General features: G+C 40.0%; 1 protein-coding gene across 1 annotated transcript in view; it reads left to right on the top strand.

Moving 5' to 3' along the window:
* cplx1 (complexin 1) overlaps positions 1-20020 on the top strand; it is a 72138-nt gene extending 52118 nt beyond the window's left edge. Inside the window, exons 3-4 of the mRNA XM_079669469.1 lie at positions 9099-9277; positions 16541-20020. Of these exons, the coding sequence (XP_079525595.1) occupies positions 9099-9277; positions 16541-16735 (374 nt within the window). The 3' untranslated portion in view covers positions 16736-20020. The remainder of the gene's footprint in view (positions 1-9098; positions 9278-16540) is intronic.
* Positions 20021-22115: the final 2095 nt, after the last annotated feature.

Here is a 22115-nt window from a genome sequence, read left to right as displayed (position 1 = left end):
CAGTAAAACGTAAACTTAACTTTAATTAGGGTTAGGTAGGTTAACCCTTTATCGGGTAACTTCCTCACACACCAAACATAGTGTCCCCTCCCGCAACTAAGTGAGGTCGAGAAGCATGTGGTTTTCTCCCAGCCAATCAGCAAAGATGACTCTACGCCACAGAGGAATTTGACCAATCAGCAGAGGCCTGAAACGGGTTAGGGTCAACCTAATAGTGCCCTATAAAGGGTTAAGAAGAGATTTGATGTATTCACAGCTTTAAGACTTGAGATGCAACTCAGAGAGACAGAAGAGCTCAGCCAATATGTCCAGCCTGCTCTCTGCCAGCAGTCCCGATGTTTCTTTCTGTCTCGGTGTGGGGACCACCTTCCTCCCAGCCCGGGGCAAGAGGCTGATGATGAAGGTCTGGACGGTTGGGGTCCCGCTGAGGGCCGGTGACAGATGGGGGAGCGGGAACACAGAGTCCTTGAGCTGGTCCCTCTGTTTCCTCTCTTGCTTTATCTCTTATTCCTGAAGCACCTCCTGTTTTCCATTGCCCTTTCCCCATTCGTCTTTATCAGTCAATTTCCCTGGATCTTCTTTCTCTTCCTCTTAACTCTTCTCTGATATGGATTTCTAGATTCAATCACCATTCTCAATTTTCTTTGTTCCCCTTCACTGGCTCTACTTTTTCGACCATTATTCACTCTTTCCAACATCGTCCTCACTCTCCTTCACACTAACCTTATTCCTCTGTCCTTGTTTTTCTCTGTCTTCATTTTCTCTCTCCATCCTTCGTCGTGTGCCTTTGGGCTCCACAGGGGCCTCTTCTCCTCTGGTCTTACCCGTCCATCAGTACAAAACACAAAACTCTTGCACACACACACACACACACAAGTTGAAACTCTCTGGTGGTAGCTTATAATGCACCTGGAGGACAAGTACTAGATTATAGTCTCAGCTCCGACAGTGCACAGCTGCTGTGACACACACATCACACTTGCACAGATGCATAGCGAGAATTAAGGGATGTACATTTTATTCTCATTCTTTAACCACACACACACACACACACACACACACACACACACACACACACACACACACACACACACACACACACACACACACACACTAAATCTAAAGTCTTTAATGTATCTGTCTATTCTAATCCGTCCTCTGACCCGACCATCCATTACCTCCAGATGACTATGTGATGTATTTGCAGAGTCACTCTTCTCCTACTTTTAAAATAGACCTCAGGCTTCAGCTGACCTGAAATGTACCATTAGAGCTGTAATAACTTAGCAAGGTGGACTAGGTTGTGGCAAAACTAAACTAAATGTTAGGTTTGCTCTGTGAAGTACAGCAATGGATATGTTGGCATGAATTTGTGTTGTGGACATTTAAGATGAAGGAGTCTAGATAACAACTTCATTTTTCAAGTTGAAATTTTCTGTGTTTTGTGAACTGCCTCCAAAACGTTTTAACCTGTTGAGCCCTGAGCCTGTTTTTCAGGTCTCAGGCTCGAAAATGACATTCCCAGAACAAAGGACCATATCTTCCCTTCTAAAAGGGTTACATTAATAATCTTTTTTCTCAAAGTAATGATAAACCTGTGAGTTGGATGTAGAAGAGTCAGAATCAATATAGATGTTTTTTATTTTAAAGGAAATTCAGATTGAACATGGTAAAAAACTGTAAATTATAGTGTCCGTCCAACATTTCTTTTTTACTTAAGAAGCCCTGAGACACAGTCTCGAAAAAAAACTGTGGGGGGGGGGGGTCGACTGGGGGGACCGCCTGTGCTTAAGAGGTTAAATAGTAACTTTGGTACAGATACTCAGGATGAATCCTAACGACTTGATCCTGTGGCTGTTAATAATAAGTCTGTCCAATCAATGGATGTTTGACCCGTTTGCCTACCTGTACACACAGTCGTTGCCCGGCAACACAGTCTTGACAACAGGAAGTACTAACAACTCCCAAGTTGTTAACTTTCCTTTAGATATTTTTTAATTCAATATAATCATTTCAAGGGAGTGGCTTTGGAGGAAGGACTGAAGGCACGTCGTGCACATTTGGTGATTTCTTAGTTTATCTCTATTGAAGGCTTGCCTCCTCTCATTTAAATGTGATTGGCTTTTTATTGCGTTTGGACCATTTTCAAGTTTATGTCTTGAACAGTTGTGGTGTTCAAAGAGAGTCGATGTTCTTTCATTGTTATCGTTAGTCTCCTGGCTGTTTATTGTTCCTTCCAGTCTTTGCATGAGATCTCATTCAGCACAGCCGTCTTCCTAGAAGGACTTTTTCTTGGGTGTATCAGCTGAAATCCTAATTGTCTTTGTGCCTTCTGGTTGCTAAGTTTAAATCGTGTGGTGTGTCACAAGTTGTAGAACTCTATTAAATTATTTCATTTCAGTTTCCTTTACTACCATATTAAGAAATCAACAAGTTCACATTGCCTTGAAAGATGAGTTAGTTACTGTGCTTTCTAATGAAGTACTTTGGAGCATGTTTTTGTGTTTTTCCAAACATAGACGAGGCCGCTTAGCTCTTCCTCTGGAGCTTTCTCGCTTTGCTTTCCGTTTCCCGACTTCACAGCTGGAAGCGTTTGATGGCACCAAAGCTTTTGGGAACGACAACTGTCTCACGCTCCTGCACGGCAACTTTGTCACAATCAGACGAGCTAATTAGCCCTGAGCATCGAGATTAGTCACGCGGAGGCTCTGTAGAAACACTGCAACATGTGAAATACAAAAGCTAAAGCGGCATCAGTCACAAAGAGGTACAAAGCATCAGCAGTAGACCTCGAGATAATAAGTGTATCCGACTGATATTAAGGAGGATTTCCACGGAACATACTTCTCTTTTTATAATTGTAATGAAACAAGATTAAACCGATTGTCAAATTAATTGAATGTAATGTAATATCCTACTTGTACCTGTTATTGTGCAGACAGTTCAATACCAGTGGCAGCTCTAATAAAAAGGTGAAATTAGATCATGCCTCATATCTTGTTTGAGCTCCGTAAGATATCTTTCTACTCTCTTGTGATCATGTAGTGCCGTTTTTCATTTGGATCCTCCGACTCAAAAGGTTAACACAGAGCTCTCAAGTCTCAGGCATTTTGCGTGAGACACACGCATGTCACTCCATTCACACGCTCACACGCCACACCTTGTATTTGATTTCTTTCCAGGGTACCGCCCACCAAGTTGCGCCGCAATTTTGAACTGGGCTTGTTTGAGACTCGTGCACTCTACTATAAGGTGACCAGATTTTCAAAATTAAAACCGGGGACATTTTGAGTTTTGCGGTCAAAATATCATTAACATATCCAATTTTCTTCACTGTTAAAGAAAAAAGGGGGACAATTCTGGTTCAATGTAGGCTAATTCGAACATTTGAACGACGATAGCTCATGATACTTCAAAGGTCTTTTATTTTGAAACTGTACAGATTGTCCAGATTCTGTGAGTGATTAGATTGGGTGTCCTGCTATCACCCTGAAGTGAAATAAGTCTTTGATACTGGATAGTTTTTATTTATTCTTGTATAAAAACAGAAACACGATAGCCCATATATGAGATTTCAAAAGTATTTTATTTTGAAATTCTACATCAGATTGTCCTGATTTTCTCTGATTGACTAGATGGGGTGTCCTGCTATCACCCTGAAGTGAAATAAGTATTGGATTGACTTCGAATGACTCTTTCATTATGGACGGTTTCCATTAAATAATAATCAAAATATAGATGGACAATAGATCTAATTTGAGATTTTAAACAGCATACATTTTAAATAGTCACCCAGTGGAAATGTCAGATATGTCTTCATAACTGTATAGGCCTACTTACATTTTACATTCACTCAGTTATAATGTGGTAGTTATACGTAGTTTGTTTTAAATTATTATTGATCACATTATATAGTACATATTTCTTAATTTAAGCTCCAGTATATATGAATATGTTTGGTGTGTTTTTTAGGTATATTTGTTATTGACCGAGTAAACGCTTTTATTTTGAAGGCAGTTTTTACAGGCCTCTACCGTAATGCATAGGATATTCGCTCACCCAAAAACAACGTGCGGGCTGGCTTGACTGTGTTTTCCGAAGTGGGGGCTGGCTTGACCACAGTCTGTTTACCCAGTGTTTCCTGACATGAAACGTTTTATTTAACCTTACTATGTGTTTTTAACGTATATTAAAAAAACGGGGACATTTCCGGGGACAGTTTCAACCGGGGACAGGCCAATACAAACGGGGACTGTCCCCGGAAAACGGGGACGTCTGGTCACACTAGTAACAAGAATAATAATGATACTGTAGTTATCCGATTCATATTTAGTTGAAGAAAGTAGGTTTGCAAAAAGTTATTGTAAAAATGTATCAGTCCGGTACACATCTACTCACTCTTCCTATTCAGAAGCGCCCACATATAAGAGTTAATGCAAGAGAGTAAATCAATAAGGTTCTGCTTGATTTACTCACCTGCAAAAACCCTCAACAAACTTCTATATATCCAGAACTCTGCCGCCCGTCAACTCACCCATACCCGAATCCGTGAACACATTACACCCATCCTCATCAAGCTCCACTGGCTCCCCCATCCCCCAGAGAATTCAGTACAAGATCCTCCTGATGACGTACAAAGCCCTCCATAACCTGGCCCCATCCTACCTGACTGACCTCCTCCACAGACACACTCCCACTCGCTCCCTCCGCTCTGCTACTGCCAACCTCCTGTCCCTCCCCACCCGGACCAACCTCAAGTCTTGGGGCGACAGAGCCTTCTCCATTGCTCCACCCACCCTCTGGAACTCACTACCCCAATCCATCAGAGATTCTTCCTGCCTCACAGCATTCAAAACATCACTCAAAACCCACCTGTTCAACACTGCATTCAACCACTGACCACCCCCCTCCCCCCCTATTTTCTGTTTTGTTTATCTCTTTTTGTATTTCTTTGTCTTTTTTTTGTTGTCTTTTCTTAATTCTCTGTCAAAGCGTCTTTGAATTTCATGAAAAGCGCTATAAAAGTCCCATCTATTATTATTATTACTATTGTACGGAGAAACTGAGTTACAAATGAAAGCGCAATGTATCTTCATCCCTTCCAATGTGACTAATGTCACAGCAGGATTTGGAAAAACTTGTCCATGCTTTTATCTTCAGTAGACTGGACTACTGTAATGGTGTCTTCACAGGTCTCACTAAAACATCTATTAGAAAGCTGCAGCTGATTCAGAACGCTGCTGCTCGAGTCCTCACTGACACTAAGAAAGTGGATCACATCGCTCCTGTTCTGAAGTCTTTACACTGGCTTCCTGTGTGTCGAAGAATAGATTTCAAAATACTGCTGCTGGTTTATAAAGCACTGAATGGTTTAGGCCCAAAATACATTTCTGACCTCCTGCTAAATGATGAACCATCCAGATCTCTCAGGTCTTCAGGGACTGGTCAGCTTTCTGTCCCCAGAGTCAGAACTAAACATGGAGAAGCAGCGTTCAGTTATTATGCTCCAAACATCTGGAACAAACTCCCAGAAACCTGCAGGTCCGCTGCAACTCTGACTACTTTTAAATCCAGGCTGAAGACTTTTCTTTTTGTCGCTGCTTTTAATTGAACTATTCACATCTTAAACTGCACTGTAACTTTTATCCATGTATTTATTCTTTTAATATTTATTTCATTTTCTTTTCTTTTTAATGACTGATTTTAAATGCCATTTTCTTAATGTCTTTCGTAAAGCACTTTGAATTACCTTGTGTTGAAAGGTGCTATATAAATAAACTTGCCTTGCCTTCCGAGGAAGTCAGGCTTCACAAGAACCATGTCCAATATGTTTATGTTTTGTTTGATTAAATCTACTGAAATGAGCATTCAATGACTAAATTATTCTTAATTACTGTCATTACATCATGGGTTTGCAGCAATATTAGAACGCATAAAACCCAACTTTATTTCTTCTAGTACTTTGTAAAGCACTTTGAATTGCCTTGTGTTGAAAGGTACTATATACATAAACTTGCCTTGCCTTCCAAAGAGGTCAGGCTTTACAAGAAAATGAAGAAATAATGGAGAAACATTATTTTTTTTTAATTTGTGTGTATATAGATGAGACTGGCCAGAGCTGATATGAGGACACCATGTCTCCAGATGAAAGCATCGTTTATATTTAGACAGTCTTCATTAATTATTCACAGTAGGTAAAGTAGCTTTCATCAATTATTTATAAGCAGTAAAAGTGGAGCGCAGCATTTAGACGGAGACGATAGACAGGATGACGGATGAAAACACCGGCCAAAACTACTCCGATACTTTGATTTTGAAGAGAAAAGTAAGGAAAGATAAACTACAGACTCTTTATTTAGATATCCTGTAACTTATTGTTTTCCATGTCATATTCATATAGAACAGCTTTAATGTAATGCATTCTTAACATGTCAACTGGTCATGTCTTCTACACACGAAGGAGTTAATGAAAACAAAGGAAAAAAATCAACATTTGTTTATTAATTAGCAGTCACCCTCTCCGTATGACTAAGGGCCGGGGCTTGTCCTGCTCTGTCAACACAGGAAGTTCGGATTGCAGCCAAGAACCTCAAGGTCACCGCTGTCTCATCAATTTCACGGCTGAAGCAGATGGCCGTGTCTTTGAGTCTTTCCTCCGGAGATTCTGCGAGGCTCAGCACAGCAACGGGGAGCAGACAGAGGCGCTGAAGTTCGCTGTAGTCGGGGCACGTAGAGACTATTTCAAATTTGCCCAGTGGGCTCCAGGAGGTCCAGATCTCATTAAAATCAATTTCTCTACAGCGAGTGGGAAGTGAGCGGAGGGTGGTGGGTTCAGGGTTCGCTGGGCCACTGTTAGAGCTCCGGATGATTCCACTCGCTGAGCTGGAAAGAAGAACTAATGCCTCTGGGGTGAGAGCACACAGCCGTGTAGAGGTGTCGTTCAAAAGCACTTCGGGAGCAGCTCAACACTCGGGATGACACTCGAGGTTAACTCGTGCAACTTGCTGATTTAAACTACGGTGTTACAAGTGCTTATACTCAAAAGACTAATACCTGCATTTATATTAAAGAGACCCTATAATGCTTTTTGGGGATTTTCCTGTAGTGTGTTATATATGTTTTTGTGTGTGTAAATGGTCTGCAAAGGCTAACAAATCCAGAGGGAGTTTCTGTCACACACTCAGGAACTGACAATGTTAACTCTGAAGGAACCTATTTCTCCCTGTGGAATTTTTTTTTCTTTTGTAACTGTAAGTGAATGGTAGCACATGTTCTTATCTGATTCTATGACAGCTCAAACTGTGTTGACAGTGCACACACCAACAACATCTGTGCATGCGTGTTACAGTATGTTGGGGTGGCTGTGGTTGTGGCACATCATGTATGATTAAGTTTAGACATCTTAAAATCTGAACGAGGGTTTAGGGTTTGCTCCTGCATGAGATGGGCTGTACAGCCATCCTCCACACAGAGGATTTAATTGATCCAGGATTGGCACTATACATACATTACATTTCCCATGAGATAAAGTGCAGGAACACACCAGCTGTGTGTTGACATATGAAGCATGTAATTTCATGCACACCAGATGCTCCACACTGACAGGGAAGGAGTTTAAGTACTATATGACGGTAGCGCCTGAGACAGCTTCGCCAGAGTTCATTCCTATGTTTCCAGGGATTTTTGTTCTTGATATAAATTAACATTTTTGTCAGGGTTGAGCGAAGCAGGCAGGACCCAAACTCAGATTTCACAGAATAACACCTTTTATTCCAAGATCAAATGGAAACAAAACAGAACTCTTCCCCCGTGAACACAGTCAAGACACACAAGGAACTTAAATACACACGAGACTAATCAAAGAAACAGGTGAGGAGGGAGGAGAAAACACAGGGGCACCAGGTGAACACAATCGGGTAATCAGACAGGAGGGAACACAGACAGAAAGCAACAGGCAAGACAGGGGGTGAACACTTTTCAAAATAAAACAGGAAACCAAAGACAGAAAAAGACAAGACAAAACACAGACAGATCGTGACAATTTTAAGAGATTGATTGCCTTTGCCGTTGAAATTGTAAATAAAGTCTGATCGCTTAGGTGCAAAGGGGTAAAACATCTGTATATAAGGTGTTTGTCGGTTTCCATTTCCAAGAACATGAAACCCTTTACGTGGTCTCATCAATTTTCTATTTAGTCGATATTACGGTAGAAACATTTTTCAGCGTTTCATTTATGCAGTGCTTTTAGTAAACGCTGCACATGTTTCGTCAAGTTTGTGAAGGTTTTCAACATTCTGCATAATTGTTGACAAGTTGGAGAAGATGTTTCTTCCTTTGCATGTGTTTTAGCACATTTGGGTTTTAATATTCACCTCTTTTTTGAAACTGCAGCGTGTTTCTCCTAATGGAAGTGTAACCGTTTGCACCTGTCAGCCACCGTAGATTGCTGAGTGAAGTTGCAGCAGAATAACAATAGTAGGAATCAACAGAGTATATACTGCACATAGCAAGGTTGTTGCTAATAGTCTGTATTGTGTGGTGATCAACCGAGCTTAACTTATGAAATCAAATAGCTTTTGCTTGATCTCTTGTTGAGCATATCTAACAAGTACAGACAGTGGACGTAGATCAGTTGCAGAGTTTACCCCATTGTTTGATTATTGAGGACCTTTCAACAGGACTTGAAGCCTTTTTGTTCTCTGCTCTGACCTTTAGTCCGAGTGGACGCTATGGAGGATGGTAATTAATGTTGGAGATAGAAAAGGCCAAAGTGAGCAGCACAAAGGCAATCAAGAGAATTGCTAATAATTTATTGCGGTGTCTTTTATCCCGGGCTGATGTTCGTGGCGCTTACCTCTTCTTTTATCTATTGTCGTACAAAGACACTTTGGTTCATCCGAGGACAGATCGTGCTGGCCTTTCTCCGGCCTGAAAGAGGATTGAAATACAAAGCCATGTCCATTGAATAATCCAAATCTTCGCTGTACCACCGTGTGCTGCAAATGCTTAGCAACAGAGATCTATCAGGTGTCACTTGTTAGAGGATTTCTGCCTGACATGTCTTTCATTTCTAACTTTTCTTTCTCTTTCTCTGTCAGGGGCCACCAAAGACATGGGCAAGATGCTCGGTGGGGAGGGGGAGGAGAAGGATCCTGACGCTGCGAAAAAAGAGGAAGAAAGGCAAGAAGCGCTGAGGCAACAGGAGGATGAGAGGAAGGGCAAGTACGCAAAGATGGAGGCAGAGAGAGAAAACATCCGACAGGGGATCAGAGATAAGGTAAGGACAAATACCTCCATACAGCTAACCAAGGTTACAATCAAACAGAGATAACATCGTTGTTTTGCTTTTGTGAGTCTTCGGGCAGCGTCTGAAACATTCTTCTTCTACCTTTATTTAAACAGGATAGGTCTCATTGAGATAAAAGAGTCCTGGCCCAAGAATGGAAACAGCACAGTCACAGAGACTTTCAAAACACACAGTCATACACCAAGTTTAGCCAAAGCATCTGCAGACACAGCAGCCTGCTTCAAGGTCTTAACAAACAGCGATAAAATAGTGATGGTAAAAGTAAGAAGGACATTGACTTCTTCACCGACACCGCCATGAAGAGAGGTCGATTTCTCTGGCTTCCTGTTCCCTTTTGGAAAAGCCCGGTGTGATTTCTGGGATTCATATACCAACGTTTTGTCATGGCCCTCAAGGCCCTGGCACACCAAGCAGTCACCAGAGAACTCGCCGATGCCGACTGTTGCGTCGCCGTGCTCTCCTGCGTCTTGGCCATGTGTCGCACTGGAACGCGTACGTACGAACTGCGCATGCGTGAGTGGCAATAACTCTCCTTACCAATAGGTGGCGGTAGTGTGTATTCGTCATTCAAAAGAGGCAACAACCGGAAGACAGAGAAGAAGAACAGACTACGTGATATAAACAAGCAACAAATAGTGTGTGCGTTCCATTTTCACTCTCGTCCATCGAAAACATGTTTCGTGCGGTACTGGAGCTATCAGCCATTGGAGTGTTGCTTGTGGAAGACATTCTCAAGCAACCGTTTTGCTTCTCATGCACTGATTCGCTAGCTGAACAGCCAATCAGAGTGATGTATTTGTCCGACTGCCTGTGGCCGACGCACGGCCGATTCAACATGTTGAATCGGCCGTGCGTCGGCCATGAAAGACCGAATAAGGCGTGTCACGGCCGACGGTGCGGGACAGACCAAATTGAGTTTGAGCGACAGGGCACGCTTCGTCGTCCGACAAACGAAAAGCGCCGATTTCGGCCTGGTGTGTCAGGGCCTTAATACTGATGCACAAGGCAACCGTAAGACTTTTTATTACGTCTATGTAGAAGCACTGGGCTTTTGCTCCAGAATCAGGAGATGAATAATAAAGAGCGAGAAGTCCGAAGAAGTTAAATTGATTTGTTAAACCTGACTTTTTGTGTTCCCTGTAAACCAAAACTCGACTAATTGTTTAGTAATGTTGTGCAACAAATGTACATATTAACCAAAACCAGAATATTTAACTTAACCTAACCAATTGTGTTTGAATTTGAAAACCTTAATCACTTGTTTACTGCAACAATAGTAAATGATCATAGTTGAAGTTGTATGTCTACCCAGTGGTTTGACATGTGACACCAAGGGATCCTGACAAAACTTAACAGCAACCGGTACAAAGGTTTGAAGTTTATTTGGATAACCGGAAGAACCTCACTTTCTCTATCACATATGTTTCATCCGAAATTAATTGGCCAATATATAGTTACATATAAACACTCATTGGTAAGACATTGGTTTGCTATGTTTAAGGAAAAAGTCAACTATCTTACATGAGATAATTCCCCTCTGTCCAAACCATTGCAGACTGGTTCTGTATGCAGTTCAGTTATCTGATGAAATTCAGTCCAAAACTTATCACAGAGTTTTCGTCTTCCTGACCCTTTTCCATTTCGCCAAGACTTTCTTTTCGTTGATAAATTCCTGCGTGCTGATTAATTCATCCGTAATAAAATGTTAACTGATGGCATCAAAGCCCCTGCAGCCTGCGGTCAAATATTGCTCTTGGCATCACGAATATTGTATTAAATATTTGACTTGAACACCCTTTGAGGGCTTTTCAAACTAAGTATTCCATGTGTAGCCCCTTCTGAATTCAGAGCTGATCCTCAAACCGATGACCAGGGAATCTTTTTTGAAGCGACAGTGAAAGAAAAGAGATGATGAGGGGGATGGAGCAGTGTGACAGCATATCTTTGGGAAGTGTTTGATTACAGGGAGAGAGGCTGACTAAGCGTGACCATCCTCCCTTCAAGTGTTGCACGCGTTTGTTACTGAGGAACGAGTGCGAGTGTGAGAGGAAGACTGACCAAGACAGATTGCAAGAGAACGAAACAGAGCGGCATGCTGGGAAATCAGAGAACAAACCAGGGAGCAGAAGGAGATACAGAGATATCCATCAAACAATCACAACAAGAAAACATGTCTGTTCTGTCTGATGTGGAAGTTACACGTGTAAGAGTCAAATTGCAAAGATGTGAAGTTTCTTATGATGATTTTTATTCTAAACATGGATGGATTATAATCGTCTCAATGATGGAATATATAATAATAATAATAATAATCTGCAAAAAGATTCAAATGCAGCAATAATCTGGTGTTAAGCCATTATATCTTTATTAATATGAGAACACACGTCTTTATATATTTTAATGTACACATTCTAACATATGTGTTGTTTAATATTGTTGTGACGTGAAGATTTTTAAATGTTGTACGTAATTTTTCTATTTTATCTAACTTTAAGTTGTTTACTTTTATTTCTAATTCCTATTCTTTCCATATTTTATTGAATTATATTCTTTTTTATGTATTATTTTAAAATCGATCAACCGTCCAAAAACGCAGATTTCCCCTAGGATAAATAAGGTATTCTGATCGTTAACTTAAAAATGATTGAAAAGGAGAGGCATGTAGCCACAGCTGAAGTATAAGCATGGAGATAAAACAATTAATGTACAATTAATGTTCGTTCAACTGGTCTGCGTTTATAGCAGCCGTAAACTGCCCTGGTCAGAGATGGAACTAGATATAATCTCTGATGGTTTTATTAGCTGCGGCTTCCTGCAGATCGAATGCTGCCTGCATTGATTTAAGTCTTATATTCTGACCTGGCTTTGCCTTCATTGCTGATACATTATTCTTGAGGAGGCAATTTAAGACCAAGGATCAGAAAGCAGCATCTTATTAGCCAATAGGGGGTGAAGGACGAACCCCAAAGGGTCTCACCGTCTGCACGATGAACGCTTGTTATTCAGTGTTGAGGAAAACAGATTTAAAGGGGCTTTCAAACCACAAATGAGCTGCTGTTATTTGTCAGCTTGCTTTGGCCTATCTTACTTGGAGACATTTCTTAGAAGCATCTTGACAGAAGGATGATTTTGCCTTGACATGAGATATTTCTGACCTGGATGCAGACTTGAATCAACACATTTGGCAAACCTTCCTCCAGTGCTCCACTCTGAAAACACACAGATGCTCATACGGCCCCCAAACACCCTTCACAGCGGGAAAAGAGACTTTAAGATATGTATTGCTCCAGGATCCCATTAAGGTTTGAGTGTGAGAGCAGCAGCGAGGTCAGGGAGGTGTCCAGCTCATTTTCCACATCTCTGCCTCAAGGTCAGCCGTCCTCCGCCTGCTGACCTTCCTGTGCTCCGCTACAGCGCAACTCTATTGATTAAGACCACGCGTGCACAAACTATACTTAAAGTGTTGGACGCAGAACCATTACATCTAAAAACCACCAGACTCAGGGACAGTTTCAGCCCACCGGCCATAAGACTGTTAAACAGCTAACTTTTGAAAGAACATTCATCTGTTTGTAACTTATATATCAATATTCCAATTACTTGTATGTAAACTACTCAGCACTATTTATATTATTTTCTATTTTATTTTATTTACTTCCAAGATTTTCATGTTCATAACTACACTGTAGCTGTGTACAAAAACAATAAAAGCCTTTAATCTTGAATCTAAACAAAAGCAAACTAGATATTACAACTTCCAATTCGCTTGAAGTAAGGGAATAATATCATCCTATTGCCATCTGTTCAGATTGTTACCAGCTGGCTCCTTCTTGGAACAAAAGAAAAGGAAGTTTCAACAAAGGTTGCCAAAAACAATAATTTATTTACATCCTCAAAACTGGTCACAAATAACAAAATGCTCAGCTGTCAAGAAGATGGTTTAGATAAAAACAAGGAAATCATTTATGGGGAAATGTATTTATTGTGGATTTACCTGGACATGTGGCTTAGTTTGCTCAGAGAAACATACAGGAAAAATAATATGTTTAATCTATGGTGCCAACAGAGGGATATTGTTTTTAACCTGACTCCGCCTCCAGGCTCTGCAAGAAAAAACTCAAATTAACACAGCACCATACCATGGACAACCACAGAGTTCAAGATTCATAACATATTTATTTGTAATAAAGGAAGCAATGTTCAAACATATATTGATCATTAGTGGTTAAGTGTCTCTGCCTGTCCAGACAAAAGTAAAATCATTACAATTCTAAATTCGAGGTCCAATCCAATAATTAAATTGCACCCAATGGGCTTCAATGGCAAAATGGAGTTTGCTCAACTGTCAAGAAGATGGCTTATTTAAAAACAAGGAAATATTTATTGTGGATTTACATGTGGCTTAGTTTGCTAGGAGAAACATACAGGGAAAGTAATATGTTTAATCTATGGTGCCAACAGAGTGATATCGTTTTTAAAGAAAAACTATTAGTGCCCACCATTTTTTTTAGTTTTTAGTTGAAGCTTTTTTGTTGTTCATTTCCTGAGTATTCCAGAGAGATGAAACAATGAAGGCGCTGGTGAAAACATTTCCCCGCTGTTATTGTCTTGTTTTTTTGGTGGGGAAATTGTAATGTTGTGCTCTTTTTCCTCTAAACACACTCCTGATTTAATGGAAGTCTGTTGGGGCTCAGGGGTCTGTGCGCTAATCGTTAGCATTGTCCATTAAAATGTGCCTCTCCCTGTAATTGGAACATAAAACATCAAGAAAGGGTCGAATTGGACCAAGGAGCAGTAAAAACTCCCATGAACCAAAAAACAAATGTCTCTTCAGCGACAGCTCTGCATCTAATTGCGGGAATGGATTGTAACTGCTGCTCTTCAGGACCCAAACCGCTACAGTAGACCGTGATACAACTTAATGAGGAAGAAACCGGGTAGCTAATTCATGCAAATTAAGAAATATTTTGCAGGAGTACCAATCACTTTCAACTAATTAAGCTTAAATGCATGAAATGATCATATCAAACCTCATCTGCATTTTAAGCAGTTAAGAAGCACGAGACTTCCTGTTGTTGAAGTTGTTGCCGTCGTCTAAACATAGAAATCAAGAAGCTTTGGTTTGTAAGGAAATCATATTTTTGTCATGCAATCTAACTCCTCAAAGAATCCCCAAGAGAAAGAAATTAAAACTTTTAAGTTAATTTCAGAGTTTAAAGGTTAAGGTTGGGTTTAAGGGAGGAGGAGGACAACTTAAGAGTCTTGTGAGTCCAGGGAAATAACGTAGCATTAAAGCGTTCAGTTAAATGAAGCATTACAGTCGTTCATATAGGACACAGAAGTCATACACTCAGGTTATAGAAAGTCAGCTGATTGCATCATTGTTTGAAACAGTCGGACACCAATCACGGCCATTCTCTCAATGAGTAGGTCCGTTTAAATATAACTTCCTCCTCCAATGCTGCCGTACACCCCTCTACTGCTGCCAAAGCTTGCATCCTCAATTTGAGTAGTTCAGAAAGAAATGGCATTACATTGAAGTTAGCTGACGCGTTTATCCAAAGCGACTTAATGAGTGCAATAAACCATGAAGTTACAAACAGCAAGAAACCTGCAGGTGCTTAAAATAAGCTATACCATCATAAGTGTTGGTGCATTAGATTCAGTTAAGTTAGGCATGTGCAGCAAGCCAGTCTTTAATTAAAAAAAGAAACATTTACATGGTGATCAGGAATGATGCAAAGTCTTTAAACACGGAGCCCATACAGTGTTCCCTTTAGTGTTTACTTCTTGTCTGTCTTCTCTGATGTCCAGCATCTCTTTGTCTTTTCTTTACTGGGGACAGTTTAGCCATCATGAATCCAAAGTCTCCAGCTCTCCACAAATATATTTGAAAAAATAATATTCCACTTTGTTTTCTGACAGATGTTAGTGATCCACAGCTGACTTCTTTATGTAGATTGTTATGGCTTCACAAAGTCCCTTGATCCTCCTTAGCAACGGTCTGTTAGCGCAACAACCTCTGACCAATCCGAATCAAGTATTTAACTCAGATGTGTAATAAGAAAACAAATCATCTTTACACATGGATGTATAATAAGAACTGGATACAGCGTGGGAGGCGGGGTCTCGTTCTTTCCGGAAATGTTTGAGAGCAAAACGTCACAGATTACCCATCATTCCTTGCTGTCAGAGCAGAAGTACCCGTATGTGCGCTCATAGAGTGCAGTTGAGTTTCCCCTTAAGCCACGCCTCCTGTCATTAAGCCCCGCCCCCGATCTCCCGCTCTCGGCTCAGCAGAATGAATGGAGAGAGAAGATAAATCGGGATTCAGCTTTTAGTGCATTTTACAACTTTAAGGACCGAATGATTCTTATAAAGGCTATAAAAGTGCTCGTGTTGGATAGTTCATTCAGTTAAAAAAAAAATATCCGCTGATTTACACATGGAGAAGAAGAACAAAATTATTTGAAAGAAAAAAAAAGAAAAAATGTTGCAAGATATCGCAAAACCTTTGCGAGATCTTGCAAAACTTTTCATTTAGCTCAATGTAATTCCAGGTCAGTTCGGCTGCTACGGCAACACAGAAACCACAACAATTGAGCCGTTCATCGATTTTACTTTGAGCTTGGCCTTAAATATAAAGATATAACATCAGTGCTTGGCAATAGGCACGGGTTTCACATAACTGAAAGACACCTCAAGAGAACACTCAGAGCGAGGGTACATGCACGTCCCTCTGAGCTGAGTTATGACAGATTCGAATTTCGCGGATCATAACTCATGAACATAACGTTGTAAAAATACAAACAACATGACTTTACAATCATAGCAAGGTAGACAACGAGTCGTTTTTATCAGAACAGTTCGATACGCGCCGTCACCCGAGCTAAACATCAAGAATTGGTCACAATCTGCAGCTTGAGGAGGGAGAGTAGTGCTTAGGGACCGTCTACAAACTGCAACGGGGTTTTGCGAGATCTCGCAATACTTTTTTATTTTTTTTCAAAATATATATTTTTTTCTTCTCCATGTCCCTTAGGGGGCTCCGTACTTTCCCAATGTTAGTCAATGGGAAAAAGTATTTCTGGGCCCAGTGACGTCACAGACTGATACGGAAATTGTAGTACCGCTGTTTGGCCACTACGAATATTTTCCTCACAGTCTGACGCACTTCCTGGGGACTTGGCTTTACATTGCTGATTGTTTTTCTTGTTCCCTTTTTCCACGCAGTATGGCATCAAGAAGAAGGAGGAGAAGGAGGCGGAGGCAGCGGCTGCGATGGAGCAGGCGTCCGAGGGTAGCCTCACCCGCCCGAAAAAGGCGGTGCCGACCGGCTGCGGAGACGAAGAGGAAGAGGAGAGCATCGTGGACACGGTCATGAAATTCATCCCGACCCCGCTCATGGATATGTTCAATAAGAAGTAACAGTGTTTTGGTGGAAATGTGATACAAAATGTTCACCAAACACAACTGCCGTATCCCTGCCCCGCTCAAAATCTACATTCACTTCTCCACCCTTTCAATTTGAAGTGTCCTGTAATTGAGAACATAGCATTAGTTTACCCTTGATTTTAAATAGCTGATCTCTGATGGTGATATACGCTTTTGAATGTCATCTTTCTTGATAATCGTTATTGTATTAGGAGAATGTAACACCTACAGAGATTTTTTAACTCAAGGGAAATCTTCTGCCATGTTTTCAAAATGTCAGGCACTTCAAAACAAGATCAGATATCACCCATCATCCGCCCTTTTTGTTTGTAAATAGCCTCGGGTTATAAAAAAGAGAATTATATATGAGTGAAATATGACATAACAAGATCACTAAGAGTATAAGCCATATTTTTAACTTTTAAGAAATTATCCAAATCATATCAAAATTTGATTGAATTTTCCTGTTCTGTTCTTCTTGCTAATATTTGATACATATAGTGTATATAAATACATTTTTATTAGTTCTCCGTTGTGAGGATTCACCCCATATACTGTCCAAGGTGTATCGTGAATGTGTAACGTGGTACACTGCAAACAACACGTGTAAACGCAGAAAGTAAAGGAATTCATTTGATATGAGACTTTTTTCTTTTGGTTATTTTTTTTTTTAAGCATGCAGTCAACTTTTGTGAAGTAAAGCACACATTTGGATACCATTTCATTTGTTTTAATGAAGTGAAATACATTGATATTTGAGGCAATAAATGGTGTTCCATTGTTATTTAATTGACATCTCATCCACCATGTACAGGAGGCGATAATTGACTTTGTGTCTGAAATGTTCTTCCATGGGGGAAACTATAAATGTTCTCGATACATGATGTTTGTCTCAAAGCAGTGAGAGGAAAATTATAAATTTGTTTGTTTGTGTTTTTAAATGTCCCGTGGCTCGCTCTGCTTCTGCAGTAGGACGTGTCTTAGATCAGGCTTTTTCATTTCATTTGATTGACATTTCCATCAATGTTTGTAAAAGAAGAAATTTCACAAACTACGTTGTGAACACACTACATGTGAACAGACAGTGACAATAGTGCAATATATCGTTGGAAATGATGAAGTTGTGCCGTGTCCGTTGGTTGAACTGATGGGATTCGTGTCCCAAATCAGCAATGACAGACAATCTTCATTGTTGTGTGTTTTAAAATTACTTCTAAATGTGTTCGTTGGCATTAAAAGGCGCTAACGTGTCTGCATAGTGACAGTGAAGCCTTTTAGAGTTGACATATTTGATTAAAAAAGAGAATGGGGGGGGGGAAGGTGGGATGATTTGTTTCGTGTCGTAAAAAAAAAAATGTTTAGTCACATATTAAAGAATGCTGAACACAAGCAGGGTCTTTGCCACTCAGGCAGAAATAGACAATACACAAAAAATACTTAGATGAGATAACAAGGGGCTTTATAAAGAAAACTCTTGCAAGAAAGCGTCATGACCGTACAATAGAAAATGTTTACAGTACCTAAGTCTGTCCTGCTGATAAATGGCACAAACTTAAAGGGGGGATAAAATGAAAATGTTTATCCATTTGCCTTGTTTTTTATTTCTCCTTCATTCCACGGTGTCTTGTTAAAACATTCCAGATATTTCTGACATTCCTCCAGACTCGTTCTGGTACCACAGATATTCACAGTAGACCCCAGTCGATGCCTTGGTTAGCCTACATCATGATGACACAAAAACATGGATGTTGTTATAACCTGAAATATAGACACTCGACCAAGTCAAGCTGCAACGTACAGAAAAACAATCCCGCTTGAAGTTTAAGGGAAAGCGTAAATGTGCTATTAGCAGAGATCAGTTTTGTGGTACAACTTTATTAGAAAATGTTTTTGTGATTCACATGAGCACAGTAGCCGTGATTTAAGGTTTTATAAATCAGCTTGCCACATTATCACTGTTTTTATTCAGCAAGCTAAACACAACGCTGAACTTGTGCATTCCTGTGGCATAGACGAGCGAAACGTAGCTTTTTTTAACGCTTTGTGATCTCTGTAATCGTGTTGAAAATACAAAAAAAAACATCCAAGGTCTCCTTTACGGCACATTTATTGAACTTCTTGTGATTTTATTGTACTTGTAAACTGCCTTTGCTAGCATCCGTTCAGTGCGTTAGCAGCTAGTTGGTGCCCGATTGTTGTTCGCGGTTTTGAAATCAAACATCAACCACATTCAATTCCCATTATCAGAGCAGTTCTCCAATCAAACCAAAGAATAGTACTGGTAGTAGTAGATTTAGTCAAGAGGTTGCATTCTTTTTATTTACAGCTTCTTATTTATTTTGAAATTCTCAGGTACTTTAGCATAGACATAACCATGACTAGCCTTCTGTTAGCATAATTAGCCTTGAACTCTAATTTCATTGGGTTTCACAAGCCTACACAAACCGTTTATTTATGAATGATCTATCTTTTGTTTGACCCGAGAATATTCCAGAAAGCTAAGATAACTGCCCAGTTAACCCAAGTAGAGGACTTTCCAAGTGACAGAACATTGAACATGATCAGTGGGCATTTCTTCAGGCCACCAAAGAGTCTTTTCCAAACTGGTGTGCTTTGAAGCTAGCTCACACGTTGCATCTCATACACCTACGCCATCACAAACCTTGTAGATGCCAATTGATTGCGCTCTTAATGGCTTATAAATCCCAAATCAACTGCCCAAGTCATGCGTGATCAATATGTAGTCGTCCAGTGTCAGAAATCCACATCAGTGTTTGTTTGTGCCGCTCATACAGCCATTAATATAATTAAAAACTGCCTGTAATATATGACAAAATTACTCCTTTGATGTGACTTGAATGTAACTGTCTGATGTTTCTCTCTCCTTGCATCTGTCTTTCTCTGTTTTGTACGTGTTGAGAAGAAGCTTACTCTTGTGAAGTATTTTTCCTTTTCCTTGTCTGTAACCGGTCCTGTTTCCGTCCTCTGGTGGTTGTTATTTTTGTATAAAGGTCATTTGAGTTGGTGAATTCTTTTTGTACTGCGAACATCTTCTCACCCTTCTCCCTCCCTCTCTCCCTCCCTCCCTATTTGTTGACAAAATGTATGCATGCTTATGGTGTGCGATGTAGGCAAGGTCGTTGATGATCGTTTCGTGTCTTCTCTGTGTTTCAAAGCTCCACCTGTAAGCCTCACTGCATGCCGTTTAGACAGATATTTCAGACTGTAAAAGTGGAATCACCGCACACTCTGAGAATAAAGTGATTTCATATAATTTTTCATCGTCTTGTGTTTCTGCATTCAAACGGGCTGCTGCTCCTACGGAAAAAACAATACATGAAAGCAGAGGTAGTGACGTACGGTGTATTTCTGGTTTGGGATCCCTGACTTGTCAGAAGGATCCAATTGCATGGCATTCGTTAGAGAAATATATGTGTTCAACAAAACCTTCAATGTATATCACATGTTGATGTTTCTGTCAGTCGATCCTGTTTTCATCTCAACGTGACTGTGCTTTTTTTTTACATTTACTCAAAAGGAATTTCAACATCTATTCAATAAAAGCAAAAAGGGCTGTAAACGGAAAACACTGTGTTATTCAAATCGTGATTGGAGGGTTTTTTAAATAACAGACTTGTGTCACGGTGAGTAAACCGCAGGGACATCAAAGTGAAGCAACTAGCGTCTCTCTCACAGCAATTTGTTTGTCATAAGTGGCTCTGTGATAACCTTTTATATCAAACCATTCCACAAAAAAAGATAATGGAGGAACGCCAAGAAAGAATTAGGGATGGCAATGACTTCAGAGTGGGGTTTAATTCCAGCTCAAAAAGGAGGCCGACATTCAAATTAAATTAGTTGATTTTAATGCTCGGACATTTTCGGGTGTGTTGCTTTTCAGAGATTTGGTTTGCATTTTAAATGAGGATCTTTCAAAAGGTTGCTGGCTTACATTTCAGCATGCACTGTGCACAGCTTGTCATGTATTTACTTTCCACTCACGCATAAATCACTTTTAAAGGTTAGTTGTCATTGCAATACGACTGTGTTCAACGAAAAGGCACAATTGTTCTCAATGTGTTTAAGGGTTTAGTCGGTACATAAATAAGTATTTTCATTTGACTGACAACTTTGATTTGCTGTCAAGCTTCAATAAGCACATGTTGTTCGCTGAGCGGGGGGAAACAAATTCTTTCTCACCAACAGATGTTGAGTGATTTATGCTCCACCAGTTACTCAAACAGAGACACCTCCATCCCAGGGACGGGTTGTTTTAATTAGCATGATACCAGGAGTGAAGACAATGGATGTTTTGAGTATTAAGGAAAGTCATCGCCTAACCCCCAACAGAAAATTATAAACAAGTCCCAAGACATTTTCCTCAGATCTAAGCATTGAATAAACAAGAGTAACAGTCATTTTGGCTTATATTATTATGCATATAGCATCATCAGTATATCTTAGATAATAATGGTGTTGTTAGGAAAATAAATCTTGAATTGGTTAATAAGGTATGAACATTTTTGTTAAATAGTGATTGCCAATTGTTGATAGGATTCAAAGTAAAAAAAAGTCAACCACCATTCTGTATTTCTTATCCACACATTCTGCTATGCTATTTTCAAAGGGGTATTTCAGAAATGTATTATGGCACTATAATAAAGTTGGTTAACTTTTGAGGGATGGATTAAATTGGTAAAGCAGGACAAGGGGTATTTTTTATATCATCAAGTCACTTACAGTCAAACTTAAAAACACCGAAATCCTTCACTTCCCATAAAATAACTCAAAATGATCTTTTGCATAAACTGAATATTGCCATTGCAGGTAAACCATCCTGCTGTCCAAAGAATCCTCTCATGAGAAACTGGATTTCAATGTCAGATTTGTCACTCTTGGCGATACTAGCCTTGGCCTTGATGTCAACGGGCGAACTCAGAGCAGGGTCCCTGGGGTCCTTAAACAGTCTTACATTCATCTTTTGATATTCAAGGTCTAAACATGTCTAAAAAGGTCTGGAGTTTTAGGAGGGGAGGTATTACATTTTATCTGGGGCAGAATGAATGAGTGTGCAGGGGGGCAAATTGCTTTCAATTGGTCTACTGCCAAGGCATTCATGTTGGGTAATGTGCACTGAATATTTCCCGTTATTCAAATGCAATGAAACTCAGTAACGGTTTATAATGTTGTTTAAATCTTTTTTTATTGGTATTATCTTTTCCTTTTAGAGGTCTTAAAAAGGTCTTAAAAGTCATTACATGTGTACTTAAAAAATGTTTTTATACCATGTTAGAGGCATGAACCCAAATGCACAACTCAGACTCAGAAGGTTTTCAAAACAAAGTATTTTACTGGAGTTGCACATTAACAAAGT

The sequence above is a fragment of the Notothenia rossii genome, assembly GCF_949606895.1.
Source record: "Notothenia rossii genome assembly, chromosome: 3".
Lineage (NCBI taxonomy): Eukaryota > Metazoa > Chordata > Actinopteri > Perciformes > Nototheniidae > Notothenia > Notothenia rossii.
The sequence above is the reverse complement of the archived record's forward strand: the minus strand, read 5'-3'. Positions and strand labels throughout refer to the sequence as shown.